Genomic DNA, 15,016 nt, shown 5'->3' with positions numbered 1-15,016 from the left:
TTCTGTCTCTCAATTCATCAGGACCGGCCATTTTAATAATATGAACACGAGAAACTTCCTACGAGGTTTCTTCCTCTTCTGCTTGTTTTAAAGCAATTATTGCATTCAAGAGTTTTGAGTCTTTACCTAACCCCTGAAGTTTGACCTGACTGTCTTGAGAATACAGTTAAATTACAGTTTGAACCCTTTTGGTTTTCGATTTATATTGACAGTAGAGAAAATCAAACACGTTCATGGGGTCATGAAAAACATTCTAAGATCCCTGGATTAAGAAAAAGATTTGAGGTATCCTGAAGAGAAAACAAAAGGGAAAAAGATTTTACGCTTTCTGCTAGATTAGGACAAAGATTCAATGTCTTATGCGCTGTTCTTACATCACTTCATGTATTTCTTTTGCAGCAATTCTTATCTCGTCCCGATCAAATCCAACTTAATTTGGATACGATAATCACACTTTTTACGATTTTATTTTTTAACAAATGAGCAGTTTTACATGGATTTTAACAAGTTTATTTTAAAATTTGCCACCAAAGTTTTATCTCAACATTCTAATTTGATCCTTAATCCATCCCTTGTAAATTGACAAAAACTTATGAATTTGCAAAATGAAGATGGGCTTTTTTTCAATTTTGCTTTTAGATAATACAATTTTCGAAACCTTACAAAAATCATTATTCCTTGACAATATGGGAAGAAATAAAAGAAACTATTAACCCACAAAACACCAAAATAACACAAAAATCAAGTAAACAAAATGTTTGGTATGGTGATATATATATTAAAAAAATTATTTTTTATTTTTAATATTTGTGTATTAAAATCATTAAAAAACATTAAAAAAGTTAAATTTAATATTTTTTTAAACCAAATATATTTTATGCGATTCCAAACATAAAAATAAATAGTAGAAAAAAAGATTACAAAGAAACTACAAGAAACATGAAACTTATGAAATTTTAAAAAATAATGAGTAAAATAAATAAAAAAATCGCATGGCCATGGGTGCATCTTAGTTTCTTTTGATGGTTCTTTATATTGGGGTTGATATTATTTTTTAAAATATTTTTTATATAAAAATATTTTAAAAAAATTATTTTTAACATTATTAGAACAAAATAATTAAAAAATATATAAAAATATTAATTTTTTAACGAACACGCTAACAGCCATATTGCCTAAGACAATTCTCAGTTTTATCAAAATAAAAAAACAAGTTTTCTTAAAAAAGAATTCTGCTAAGAGCAGAGGAAAAAAAACTCTTATAATGAGTAGCTTCGTAAAACAAAGGGGAAATAGAAGAAAAGGAGAGAGAGAAGTAATGGTCATGTCTCATAATACCAGCAAATAAGAAAAGGACACCAGGAGGAGATTGGAATAATCTCAACGTCACGCTTCCTCCACTCTCCCTCCCTATCTCTCGTCTCAACGTCACGCTTCCTCCACTCTCCCTATCTCTCTCTTCCTCGCCAAAGTCAGCCAAAAAAACGAAAAAAAGAGAAGGCATAAAATAAACGAAGAAATGAAGAACTCAAATTTCAAAGTTTGAGCTTTTGAAAAAAAAAAAATGCTTACTTTATTTATACAGAGTGAGAAAGAAGCAGAGTTCATTGCACAGACCACAGGGTTACTTTCTAATAATACTTTATGAGTAAATACTATTTTGTATGGTTATATATTTATGTTTTGTACAATCAAAAAGACTGTCTTTCTGATTAGGGTTTTTTGTTTGAACTTTTCTCTTCATTTCACCATCTGGGTTTTGCTTAATTATCAATTCATTGTTTTTAGCACTGATCACTCTTTCTTTATTTTGGGTTCTTCTTTCGTAAATAAATTTCAAGGCTTCACTTTTGTTGTGTCAATTCTTGGTGCTTCTAGCTTTGCCAGCTTAGGACAATCTTTGTGCTTCTAATTGTCCTGGGCTGTATTTGGATAGAGGGCTGTTGCTTCTCTGGTGTGGTCTTGACTCTTGAGTGCTTGGTAAAGGTTAGTACTTTATTCGTAATTGAAAGGGGTAGGGAGTGATAAAAGAGAGAATCTTGACTTCTATCTTTGTGAAGTAGAAGTGTTTGGACACGGGGGTTTGGTTAATTTTGAGAGGGTCTGGTGGTAGTGTTTATGATGATTCATGGGGAGTAGAACACATAATAATAATAAAGCTGTGACCGAGATGCCAAGCTTTGTTCCTCAGATATCAACTTCTAATCCCATGTAAGTTGTTTTCACTTCAATATTCTTTATCAGTTTGAGTTGTATAATTCATTCTTCCTGTTGGATGATGAATTATCTGGCTAATCTGTAGTTTATGTCTATGCTTTTTGTAGATTTGATTGCGGTTGCTTGTTTATTTCTGGGTTGTTGTAATATAGGCTGTAATTTTGAGTGATAGCTTCCTGCTAATCAGTGAGAAATTGTTTGCGTGGAAAATTAAGTGTGGAATATTTCATCGTTTGCTTGGTACCTTAAATGAAAAGAAAAAAATGAGAATTAACCCAAATCTTATATCTTTCTTTTGGCTCACAAACGCATCATTTATATTTGCACTTTTAAATATTTTATGGAACCTAAGATTAACTTCTTAAAGGAGCCCAATTGATGTTTTTAGTTGGAAATTGTTTGAGGGTCTTGGAGTGACTATAATTCTCCTTCAGAGAATGCATGCTGGGAACAGTTGTGTTCATGTAATTGGGGAGGTATTGTTTGATTGTACTATGTGCTATGTGCTATGAAGCTGTTGTGTTGATATCAGAGAGAGGACAGAGAGTAGAGTTAAATTCGGTCCCAATATGTAACAAAAAAAAATCAGTCCCGATGCATTAATAGTGGTCAAACCCCTTAGAATTTACAGATTTGTAGTTTGCCTTTTTTTGCTTCTGTATAACTGGTGTGGTTCTCATAGTTCTGATATTATATGTTTCAGTGGCACAGAAGGAAATAATATTCGTTCTTCCAGAGTTTCAGACTTTTCAACAATTGAGCAATCTCTTGGGTTTCGCATAGAAGATGCTGTTGATCTTAGCCGAAGTATGTAATTGAAATCTTGACTTCCTTCAGAAGCAGATTTTCTTTGTATCGGTGATTCTTAGACTTCTAATTTTATTTCCATGTCTTTGGTTTCTTTTAACCATCTAACCTTGTATCATGGCATGTCTAATTTCACAAAATCATGCATAAGACATAGTTGTTTAACCTTTTTATCAAATATTGTAGCTTAGGGGGTACTTGATTATTATTCTCAATCTTCCATTTGGGATTAGGGTCAATCTGTCAGTTGCCAAGACATGATGTCTCGGTCAGATTTTTAGCCCGAGGTGGAGTTCTCAACATGGGTCCTTTTTCTCTATAACATCTTTCCTTAACTACATTAATTAAAGCATTGATTTTTGATTTGGTCATCTTCTGGTTGAAACATCATCAGCACATCCATGCATGACGTTGTAGGTAGATTGCATACCAGATAATTTCAGCTTGCAGCATGATCCATTGAGCTCACATTGCATAGACTGCTATATGATTATGTTCTTGATCTTTTAAATTATCTCTTGATATTGATATAGTTTCATGTATTCTTAGTCATTTATATTGTCTTTCAGATCCTCTTTTTCATCAATTAAAATCTAGCGGCCAGGCAATAGGCACTGATGTTCAGTTTGGCACTTTGAATAAGGTGAGCTTTATCTTCCCTCCACATTTCTTTGCATTTTATACGGATGATGGCTTCAAAGTTAACTGAGCAATTTTCCTTTCCTCATTTTTTTTTTCCCTGTAATTCAGCCACTTGCATCTTCAGATATAAATCTCTCAGCTGCTGTTGTGGGGTCCCAGTCATTACCACTACAAAAAGAAGTGCAAGTAAATCCAGTTTATATACCTGGTAACCATCCTGAGAATTGGGGAGAAACCAGTATGGCAGAAGCCAGTCCTAGAACTGATACCTCAACAGATGATACAGATGACAAAAATCGAAGGGTGATGTCTCTTACTTTCTCAAGCAGTGTATTCTCAGTTTTGCAAAAATTCACCAATCTATGCATCTTACTCTTTTCTCTCTATGTCTCTCAATATTGCCTTCTCATGCAAAGGAAATTTCATTTCCTGGTAAAACGTAGGCTGTTGGTCAGTTGTGGGTGACAATTTAGTGACTTCCCTTTGCAGTTTGAAAGAGGACAATCAACTGCAATAGTAGCATCTGATTCCAGTGACAAGTCAAAGGAAAAGGCAGGGGATCAGAAGGTTGCATAGATGAAGTTAATTTTATTTACATGACTGCCACCCAACATTATGACATTTTCATTTGTTTTTCTCATAATTATTGTCACGCAGACATTAAGAAGGCTTGCTCAAAATCGTGAAGCTGCTAGAAAAAGCCGACTAAGGAAAAAAGTAAGTATTGTGTGTGTTTTTTGGCTGTCTGTCCTCACAATTCATTGCTATTATATCAGGGAAGCTGCATTTGCAAAGGATAGGTCTATATATGTTATAAATTTCAAATTTACACTGTTTTATGCGTTCTTCATGGAACTTGTTGTCTTTCTTATGTCCATTACAGGCATATGTACAACAACTGGAGAGCAGCCGGCTTAAGCTGACCCAACTGGAGCAAGAGCTCCAGAGAGCCCGGCAACAGGTTTGCCTTTTTATTGTTTCCCATTTCTGTCTTGTTTTGGCAAGGATTATATGTTGTCTTATAATCTGTATTTAAATTTCTTGACTGCAGGGAATATTCATTTCAAGTTCAGGAGATCAAACCCATTCAATGAGTGGAAATGGTACTTAATTAGCTCTGGTTGTTTGGTTATGTATTTTGCATGTAGAGATGCAGAACTGGTTGTAGTAATGATGACTAGTGATTTTGTTTTCAATATGTTATGGTATATCAAGTGAACATTATGTTTGTGTGTTGAGTTACTGACCATACAATGACACTAGGATTAACAATTTTGCTCCATGGTTGCAATAAACAGTATCCAGGCCTTGTATAGAATAAGTTATAGCCACCACTGGGGCGCTTGTTAGATTTGTTACTTTATAAAGTTGGGGGACTTTTCATGATAGGTACTGATTGCTGACCATAAAGCATAAGCAATTAGCATTGTCTCTGGAGATGCCGGGTATTCTAAAATTGGGAGGGAATATGCTTGGCAAATGACAGAGGTGTTGTGTTCTTGTCACAGTCCCCTATATATAAATGGTTATTTACTATAAACAATGCTTTGCTTAGACTTACATACCACAAATCATATGGACCATCTCATCATCACACCTGGTGCGTCAGCAGCTTTAGGTTGTTTGATTAGTGCTCAAGACAATCTTTATGGGATGCTTTTGTGTAGTTGATTTCACAGATTACAAATTAGACACCTAGTGCAATGGGAGTCGTATAAAGTATGGCCTGCCAGCTGGTGTTTAGGCTTTTGATTCTTTAGCCACGAGCTTGTTATGTGATTTGGACATTGTTGGAGGTTTACCATTTTGTCCATTATTATTCTATTGTGATTCATGTGTGTGCTGTCTTAATTGCTTGTTGCTACTGATTCCAATTTACTCCAATGTTTTGGCATTTGATGTGGATCTCTTATACAGATGATGTTGATCACATTGTTCTACAGGTGCCTTGGCATTTGATGCAGAATACTCACGGTGGCTAGAAGAACAGAACAGGCACATAAGTGAGCTGAGGGCTGCGGTCAATTCACATGCGGGAGATGCTGAACTTCGTACTATTGTTGACAATGTTGTTGCACACTTCAATGAAGTTTACAGGCTGAAAGGCACTGCTGCAAAAGCTGATGTTTTCCACATCTTATCAGGAATGTGGAAAACACCAGCAGAGCGTTGTTTCATGTGGATAGGTGGCTTTCGCTCATCTGAACTCCTCAAGGTGTTTTTCGTATTGCCATAGCTTTTGTATGCTTTTCCTTCTTTAATACACAAAAGGTGGTGATTGTGCAGTCTATTATGTGAACTGAATTGAATTTGGTGAAATCGGTGCAGCTTCTTATGAATCAATTGGAGCCTCTGACAGAGCAACAGCAGATGGGCATTTGCAACTTGCAGCAATCTTCCCAACAGGCTGAAGATGCTCTGTCACAAGGGATGGAAGCACTGCAGCAATCTCTGGCGGAAACATTGGCTAATGGCAACCCTGGCTCATCAGGTTCATCTGGGAATGTGGCAAACTATATGGGTCAAATGGCCATGGCCATGGGAAAGCTAGGAACTCTAGAGGGGTTCCTTCGTCAGGTAAATTAAAAAAAATGCTCCATGATATAATCCTTTTTTCATTTTTATAGTTGCAATGTGGCTCATGAGTTGCATATGCTGGTCTAAACTTTATTCTTGCATCACATCGCCATTGTTCTCATCGGTCATCTTCCCTCGTTTTGAATATAATTATAGCTTTGACATTTGATTATAATTATCTTTCATTTGGTTATAATCAGGCTGATAATCTGAGACAGCAAACACTAGAACAAATGCACCGTATACTGACAACTCGGCAATCAGCCCGTGCACTTCTGGCAATAAACGACTATTTCTCTAGGCTACGAGCCCTTAGTTCTCTCTGGTTGGCCCGACCACAAGAATAAGTAGCAGCATGTTATCCCCCTACGAAGTTAACATGAATATTTATCAGTTCACCACCCTTTTGCTTGGCCTCCAGTTCTCGTCTTGCCATTGGATGGATTGCTGCTGTTGGTCTTGGAAGCCCGCACCGGTGGCAATTGTGGTGCAGTTAGGTCATAGTTGGTGTAATTATAGGTTTCATGTGCAGTTGTAACGCCAGGTTTGCTCACACAGATGCATGCTTATCTTCTTGTTGTAAAACAATTGGTGGCAATAATTCGATCATGTTTGGTGTTTATTAGAACTGATAAAGGGAAATAGGATTGTCATTTGTAACATAGGTTACAGTTCTCGATTTGTATACCAGAAAATCAAATTGAATCAGGATTATAGTTGTTTTTTGAGTGCTGCAGATTTTTCTTTTGGCACGTCTTCGTTTCTTTTTATGTGGCCTGCTACTTGCTGACATCTTCTAATTGCTTCTTTGCACCCTCTTGAGAACCAGCACTTGCTCGTTAAGATCCAAGTAGAAAACACTGGTGCTTGCCTTGCTTGTGTTTGGTAACGTGATGGCTTCTTGAAAATGTTTTTGAATTAAAAATATATAAAAAATATATTTTTAAATTATTTTTTGGACACATGATAAATTTATCTTTAGCTTTGTTAACCTTCTTGAATTTTTTGTCTCAAGATTACTGCTCGAAGTACTGAGAACTAGAGTTCATGGAATTCACTCATTCTACACATAATTTAAGTCATTATCATTTTACAGTGACCTCGGTGCATGTTTTTTACCTGTTTTACATGGCAGATCATGATTATCTTGGTGAGGTATCAACCATTTAGGAACAAAAACATTCTCTTAATTTGAAAAAATCATTATCATTCATACACCCTTGTAAAATAGGGAGTTGTATAATCATTTTTTGAGGAATCTCGTATAATTTATGTTAGTGATTAGCGGTGAGCTTGACCCATGTAATAATTGAGCTTTGTATCATGATTACTGAGCTTGATGGTGATTAACCAAACTCTTTAGTTGAACGCAAGTAAAAGTAAAGAAATGTTCTAGAAAAATATTCTTGTTTATATATTAGCATAGATTTAATGTGAATGACATGCTTAGAATTGGATACATATGCTTTTAATGCACAAAAAATATTCAAAAACACTCCTATCATTGAAATCTACGCATTTAGATAATGCTTGGTTATTATTTGGGGATAGAAAATGGAGGGAAGAACATCGATATAGTATATTTCCATGATATTTCTTAAGCAAATTTTTATTATTTTAAAACATTAAATACAAGGAAAACATGTTATTTATGTATTCATTGACTTTGTCTTTCTTATCTTGCAATAATAACAAAACACCACCTTTAATAATACAAAGTTTATTATACTGCACTCGGGTTTTTTTCCTCTGCACCGGGTTTGAATTTTATTATACACGCCTGTCATTTCTGCAGTATTTTACATATTTATTGAGCTTGTAGAATATTTAGTGAAATGTGAGATTAGTCGTGACATGTACAAGCTGATTTAAATATTCATATAAATAAAAATAAAAATTATCATACGGCAACTACATGTGGATCTCAATCATGATTTTTATTAGAGAATAAATTAATTAATGGTGCCACCCGAGGGACCTAAGTTTTTTAAATGTAAAAAAGAATTGTAGGTTCACAAATTTATAAATTCTAAGCCCGTTGAGCTTAGAATGATGGGCTTCTTCCAGACACTTCAGCAATCAAGCCTCAAACGGACCTCCTTGAGGTCCGTTTCGCTCATCCACCTCGGCAGCAAACAAGGCAGCAGTAACTTGGTCGACACAAAAGTAACCGGGCTTTGAAGTTCTCGTTCAATCTCCTAGGTTTTGGGTCTCAAAGGAACTGTCTTTCTAAGTTAAGATTCTGGTTTTCGGTGGAGCTACCTTGTATAACCGGTACATGGCTTCTCTCTTTTCTCATTTTGTCTAGTGCTTAAATTTCTTATTTCTGTTTGATTTCGGAGAAAATTAAATGAAAAGAAAAGAAAGAAAACGAAATATTTAATGCTTATTTCTTATTTACACAAGATTTTGTGGAAATTGGCAAATGGGAATCAATATAAAAAGCCTTAGATGGCATTCCTGCTTTAGGGGGACCAAAAAAATCCATGCTTGCTGGGCCTATTTTGATTCTTACCACCTTTAATTGATCAAATTTTTCTTTTTTTTTGTATTACTAAAATGGGTTTATTTTGAAGAACTGAAATTTAGAACAGAACAGTAGTGAAGGAACAAACTTTGAGGTGGATTTGTGTTTGCTTATGATTTTAGCTTGATCTGCTAGGGTGTAGGGAATGTTTTTGATGAGGGAGATTTTCCCGGCTATTATTGAGCTCATTTAAATTTAATTTAGTTATTAATTTTAAACATGTTAGCAATAACTCATGTTTGCCGATAAAGAATCTTGACTGGAAGGAAAGATGCCACATAGAACACGGCCGATGACTGCACTCTTGGTGTTCTCTGGAATCAATGTGGTCTTGGTATCAACCATTACTCCAGTCTATGATTTTGTTTGCTTCCTTCCTTACTGGGAAAGAAGGGTATGTTTGTAATCCTCATTCCCATTTCTTTGTTACTAGAAAAGGTTTTTTTCCTCAGTGGAGAATAGGGTTTTAGCGTTGTTGCATTAATTTGTAAATCAGTGTGAGATGAAAGCTTGGCAGATAGAACGACTTATTGTGATAATTATGGAAATGAAAATCATAAAATGTTGATTGTGTATTACCAATGCTTGTTGATTGAACATGGACTTTAGAGAAAAGAAGACGTCCTTAAACCAGTAGCACCATGCACGCTAGTCCACAAAGTGGTGATGGGAATTACAAACTCGAGCAAGATTTCTTTTATAAACAATGTTTCCTTTGTAAAGAGCTAATTTTAGTTTTAGTCAATCATATGAGTTGTTATAGTAGCATTGTTTCTATCTTTGTGAGCTTTAGAAACATTGAAAGAATAATGAACAAAAGCATCTCTTTTGACATGTTGAACATCATATTTGGTGATTGTTGTCACTCTTTTTGTTTTTTACTTGTCTTGCATTTGTTGTTTTAGAGAGAACGCCGCCGTCAGGAACGTCAAGCTGCCTTAACAAAGGATTCCAAAGGAATAGAGATGGGTCTTGGAGGTTAGAAATTTATGATGATTGGTTTGTAATTGACCTTGTGACGTTTAATATTCGCCTACTTCTTCTCCCATCAGAATATACAAAAAAAATAAAAATGCTAAGTTTAAAACTTCCTTGATCAGAGCATATAATGGCACCTGGTTCAATTTTGTGGCAGAAAGATTTCGTGGAGAAACTTGATTGAGGTATCAGAATGGCTCTCTGAGGTTTGGTTGGGAAGCGTGTGGTAGGTTTAGCAATACTATTTTTACACCTGTGACTTTTCCACTCTAGTTGGATCCACCTGACGACATGTTATTTAAAGAGAAATGATAGATTTTTCTCACAGGTTTCCGTTAGTTGCGTGTCTTTTATGCTTTAGCCATGGTAATGCCTAGTGTTACAGGGACTACAATTGATGCAAAACTTCCAACTGGAAATCCCTTGAAATTTAAGCTATTACTTTGTACACGGTGTCATAGCTATTAATTTATACAAGCTAAATAGCAGATCAAATCAGTTGATGTGTATGCATTTTATATTCTCCAACAATGCAGTTGATTCGGTGATATCATTCCGCAGACCATGGTGCCAAAGATGCCATCCAGGGGCCACATTCCTTGCCTGGGATTGCAAAATGAAAATAGTTTGAATTGGTCAATCGTTTTGCTAGCTGGAATACTTACCTAACAACCCTACCTATGACATTCTAATTTTATGCCAAACAAGTTCATGACGCCTTGAGCTCCCAGGTTCTGCAACAGGAAAGGGGTAAACAAAAGGGTTTAATTTTTAGATTTGATTTTTGACAGAACACGTTTCATGGATAAGTTAGCAGTAAATTGTGCCAGTCATACAAGTTGATGGTTTGTCATACAAGTTGATGGTTTGATAATCATTCAATCCTCCAGTGAAGCCATTCATGTTATCTTTACTAGCATTGTAAATTAGCAATTGGTACTTCTACTGACAGCCCCGAGGGGAAACTTGGAGGTTGAGGAAATGCCTTGTTCCTATTTCTTAAGGAATCAAACATGGATCCGGAATGAAGTTTGTAAATATTTCTCCCATCAGTCTGGCAGTGTCAACTTTAGTAATCTCTCCAGGTTCCTGCAGGACAGTTCAGCAATATTACATGTGGTAAGGGCTGTTGCGAATTCTCTGTAACAATGTAGTAAACAATAAAAAGATCGGTGTGTTTACCTGAAAACCCTAGCAGCTCCACATGATTTCACCAGTGATTTCTGGTCAGAAATGGAGCGCTCATGCTCACCAAAGCCTTCTCGATCAGCCATCACGTTGAAACGAGCTAAATACCAAGCAATCATGGGTCATGGGTAACTAGAAACCACCTGCTCTATTCCCAGTAGTGAGTCGGGAAGTCCACCGGGGTCGCGTACTCACTCACTGATGCGGGTGGTCAGAGCACTGTAGCTGCGAAGGTCAGGAGCTATGCAACGATAACTAAGGCAAGACAGGGGAGATGGCATCTCTATTAAGAAGTAGAGTTCAGGGAACCCATGAAGGAACAGGATTACTGGGCCAGTTGGAGAATTGGAATGCTGGAGTGCCTTTCTAGCATGGCTCTAGCGTGGTTTAATTGTATTTAAAAAAAATTGAATTTTTTTAGTTTTAAATTAATTATTTTATATGTTTTTTTAATTATTTTGAGGGCTGATATAAAAAATAATTTTTTTAAAAAAATATTATTTTAATATATTTAAAAAATAATTTTTACTGCATTCACGTACAAAAACTCTAACCAGCATTATGCTTGTAACAGAAGATATTGAAGGGCTATTCACTTCGTGGATCAATGGAATGATTTATTGATTTTAGCAGGTCGAGTTAACAAAAATACTTGGATTTTTTATTTTAAAAAAGATCTTTATAAGATTTATATGTGTGTGTCTATATATATATATATATATATAGCTTGGAGTGAACTTTTTCCGGATAACCGTGCTTTTAAGTGGGGATGCCACCGGTTAAAAGTTAAAACTTGACCTTTCTACATGGAAGCCATAGATTCAAATTCTGAAAATGATAGAACGGAATTCAAGGTTAGATGACACGTTATTCTCATTATAAATAAGATGTTGGAGCTCGCAGTCCACATATATATATTTTAAAAAAAAAAATTGTAGTGAGATTTTGATGTGCAATTACAACTAAGGCAAGATATGTAACTAAACAACAAATCAAAGCAAATTAAATATAGAAAAGTAAATCAAAAAAAATATATAGAAAAGTAGCATAATCTAGTTATTATACATTTAATATTTTTCTTTATTAAGTGGATATGAATTCTAATAATTCCCGTTTATTTAATTACTACATGATTAATTTTTAAAATATAAAAAATAAGCATAATTTAGTTAGAGGCGGAGCCGGAGCAAAATAAATTTCTAGGGAGCCAAAACTTAAATTTTACTAATTCTAGCCCTAGAGTTTTAAATTATTCAAGGGAGAGGGCTTTTTTTTTGTTTTTTTTGGCAAGGGCCAGGATCCTTGCTAGCCTCTCGCAACTTCACCCTGAACTAGCTATTTTAACCAAGTTATTGTTTTAATCATTATATAATTAAGTTACAATTTATTTAATTGTCAATTTGATTATATTAATACTCTTTTTCAATAAAACATATTTGAATCCTAATTGTTATAATTTATTTAATTATTATGCAACCAAGTTCCAGGAAAGGAGTCAGAGAAAGGGACGTCTAAAATGACAATCCTACAACTAAAAAAAGTGGAATTATTAATTTATTATTATTATTATTATGCCAGATCCGAAATCCAACTCCAGCTCAATTGGGTCCCTAGAGATCCACATCGTAACCGTGCCGAAATCCAACTCCAGCTCAATTGGGTCCCTAGATCGTAACCGTACAGAGAACCCACGCGTCCAGAATCCAGATATTTTTGTTGGGAGTTACGAGAGAATGCACACATGATCGTGGGATAAAAATCACTAGTAGTCCTTCAAGTATCAATGCTCGGTCAGATTAGTCCTGCGCCTCATGTTCGGTCAAAATCATTTGCTGGTTTTTGTTTCAAATATTCGAGAATAAGAACAGAAAAAATAATTGTTTTATCAAGAAAAGAAAAAACAATAACTTTTATTGCAATTTTAGAAAACCTTTTTGTCTGAAAAGAATGCTTACATTTTTTTAAAAAAAAAGTTTCCTATTTTTATTGGATAATTGGACCCGAACCTTTTTAAATTGCAATTGATAATGTTATTCTAAATTTACAAGAAAATCAGGATCTCAAGCGATATTGTCCCTTGGCCCATGTAATTATGTACTTTGTGGATGGTTTTTTAAACAACTTCAATGGATATATACACACACACTTGTAGTGTTATTTTTTAAAATGTTTTTATTTGAAACTATTTTAGAATAATTTTTTATATTTTTTTAAAAAATAAAAAATAATTAATTTAAAACAAAACATTATTAAAAAAAACATTTTTGATATAAAAAATAAACGGGCTAAGTTAGTAATCACTCTGCTTTTGAATTGTAACATATATTCCTCATCCAGCTTGTCGATGCTGGTAAATAAGCCAACGCCCAGAAACTATATGGATTCATGATCATGATCAAGATGCTTATAAAAACTTTCCTTGTACTCAGCAATATATTGAAGTTTTCTTTTGCCTATTTATCTACTGTAACCTCATATATTCCTGGTTTAATAATTTGCAGTTTTATTTTTGGCTCTTGTTACTGGAGATGCTATGATGAAAAAAGCTAATATACTGCACTAGCCTCAAAGAATTGAGGCATAATTAATGAATTTTGTTGTAAATAATTTTATGATTAATCAAAAATTTAAAAAGCACAACAAAATCCCAAATAAATTGGGCAGCTAGACTTGGGTAAAAAAATAGCTTATAAAATACCCTACAAAAAAAATTTATATACAATAAACAAATTTTGCATTTTTTCACTTAAAAAAATAAAATAGATTTAACCAAAACTGATCAATTTAAATTAATTTTTGTTTTGGTTTGATTATATATATATATATGTAAACAATGTATTTTTATATTTTTATTATGATCAATAGTCTCAAGCTTCCAAACAAGTTTTTATATTAACTTTACTATCGTGACTTCTTAATAGATTTTTGTTAGAATCAGTAAAAAAATAATGTTTTCTTTATAAAATAACATCTTTTTATCTAAAAAAAGTAATTTAAATGAAAATATAGATGGAAAATCTAAAAAAAATGAAAGGATGTCGTTAATTGAGAATTTTTTAAAACCTAAGAATAAAATTAATATAAAAAATCATTTAGTGATAAAGTTAGGACTACCTATACAGTTGAATGATATTTATATATATAAACTACCCTTTTAAAATTCTTAATAATACATGGGATATAGGATTAGTAGGTTTTATATTGAAAAAACGTCTCTTGAGAAAAGAAATACAAGAGATGCGTACGAGCCACTTGGATCTTTTAACTCCTGGATGACATGAGAGGTTGGCATGACCATAACTATTGTAAAATAAGGGGTTGGTATGATCGATCAAATGCTAATATATATTTGAAGAATCATTCATGATTTTTAACCCATGATCATGGCCAAAGAATATAAAAAAAGCCGCCACCAACATCCACATTCGTGGGTGTGTAAAATCAGTGCATGACAAGGACGAGCTCCTCAATTTTTCTTCACAAGCATAGAAATAATGGAGTTAAGTAGGTCCCGAAAAGGAAAAGCCATTAGGTTAGATTCATGCTGGGTCATGTGCTCTCCAAGCTTTCTCACTCGCATATGCGTTTGTCCCATCTGGTACTGTGCCCAGACACTTCCTTTTACGATATCTCATGATCTGTGGGTGTCTGTGTGGGTGGCTTCTTATTTTCCGTGTCTCTCCTTGCTTTCTCTCTAAACTTCACACTGTTCCACTTCACGTTGCCTCCACGCAGGAATTGCTTGATCAATGGATGCCATTTGATCTCATCTTGCCTCGATGGCATGTCCCTTTTCTAGAAAAAAACTACTAATTATATGTCCAGTCTCTTGTTGCCTGAGAGCCCACTGTTCAGTCTCCTGCCATTAATTAACTATATGTTCTTGATTCAACCTTAACAAACACCTTATCAATCTATCTAGCTCTGCTCCTCTTCGGGAAGTAGACGTTAAGGTTGGTCAGGGTGTGATCATCGGCATCCTGACAGCTTCAAGACATCAGCTTTTTTAGAAAAGTAGGAGAAGAAAAAGAAGAGGCACTTTGCTTTGCTTTTTGGTGGAAGCAATGAGTATTTGAGTGT

General features: G+C 34.5%; 2 protein-coding genes across 6 annotated transcripts; both read left to right on the top strand.

Moving 5' to 3' along the window:
- The first annotated feature begins 1,423 nt into the window (after positions 1 to 1,423).
- LOC105107995 (transcription factor HBP-1b(c38)-like) lies at positions 1,424 to 6,990 on the top strand. Of its 2 annotated transcripts, XM_011002124.1 has the most exons (11): positions 1,424 to 2,211; positions 2,921 to 3,024; positions 3,594 to 3,667; positions 3,775 to 3,969; positions 4,156 to 4,233; positions 4,324 to 4,383; positions 4,550 to 4,627; positions 4,718 to 4,769; positions 5,610 to 5,881; positions 5,995 to 6,243; positions 6,444 to 6,990. In XM_011002124.1, the coding sequence occupies exons 1-11, from the start codon at positions 2,129 to 2,131 to the stop codon at positions 6,588 to 6,590; spliced, it is 1,392 nt and encodes a 463-aa protein (XP_011000426.1). In that variant the 5' UTR covers positions 1,424 to 2,128; the 3' UTR covers positions 6,591 to 6,990. The 2 variants fall into 2 exon arrangements, with proteins under 2 accessions (XP_011000426.1, XP_011000427.1); XM_011002125.1 differs by lacking the exons at positions 1,424 to 2,211; positions 2,921 to 3,024 and having other exon boundaries at positions 3,791 to 3,969.
- Positions 6,991 to 8,287: 1,297 nt separating this feature from the next.
- On the top strand, positions 8,288 to 11,283 carry LOC105107994 (uncharacterized). 4 transcript variants are annotated; one of them, XM_011002123.1, is made up of 5 exons: positions 8,296 to 8,517; positions 9,016 to 9,164; positions 9,676 to 9,748; positions 10,285 to 10,338; positions 10,452 to 11,282. In XM_011002123.1, exons 2-5 carry the CDS (start codon positions 9,042 to 9,044, stop codon positions 10,469 to 10,471), a joined length of 270 nt encoding a protein of 89 aa, XP_011000425.1. In that variant the 5' UTR covers positions 8,296 to 8,517; positions 9,016 to 9,041; the 3' UTR covers positions 10,472 to 11,282. The 4 variants fall into 4 exon arrangements, 2 of the variants coding, with proteins under 2 accessions (XP_011000424.1, XP_011000425.1); XM_011002122.1 differs by having other exon boundaries at positions 8,295 to 8,514; positions 9,013 to 9,164; positions 10,285 to 11,283; XR_838974.1 differs by lacking the exons at positions 10,285 to 10,338; positions 10,452 to 11,282 and having other exon boundaries at positions 8,297 to 8,517; positions 8,997 to 9,164; positions 9,676 to 10,246.
- The last annotated feature ends 3,733 nt before the right edge of the window (positions 11,284 to 15,016 follow it).

Source organism: Populus euphratica, unplaced genomic scaffold (genome assembly GCF_000495115.2).
Source record: "Populus euphratica unplaced genomic scaffold, PopEup_1.0 scaffold179.1, whole genome shotgun sequence".
NCBI lineage: Eukaryota > Viridiplantae > Streptophyta > Magnoliopsida > Malpighiales > Salicaceae > Populus > Populus euphratica.
The sequence above is the reverse complement of the archived record's forward strand: the minus strand, read 5'-3'. Positions and strand labels throughout refer to the sequence as shown.

Bases quoted from the DNA above. Each gene is read 5' to 3' on its own strand.
- LOC105107994 (XM_011002122.1), top strand. From the start codon at position 9,042: ATGCCACATAGAACACGGCCGATGACTGCACTCTTGGTGTTCTCTGGA. The intron at 9,165-9,675 runs GTATGTTTGTAA...TTGTTGTTTTAG, and splicing joins TTCCTTACTGGGAAAGAAGG to AGAGAACGCCGCCGTCAGGA. The intron at 9,749-10,284 runs GTTAGAAATTTA...CCAACAATGCAG, and splicing joins AATAGAGATGGGTCTTGGAG to TTGATTCGGTGATATCATTC.
- LOC105107995 (XM_011002124.1), top strand. From the start codon at position 2,129: ATGGGGAGTAGAACACATAATAATAATAAAGCTGTGACCGAGATGCCA. The intron at 4,234-4,323 runs GTTGCATAGATG...ATTGTCACGCAG, and splicing joins AAAAGGCAGGGGATCAGAAG to ACATTAAGAAGGCTTGCTCA. The intron at 5,882-5,994 runs GTGTTTTTCGTA...AAATCGGTGCAG, and splicing joins GCTCATCTGAACTCCTCAAG to CTTCTTATGAATCAATTGGA.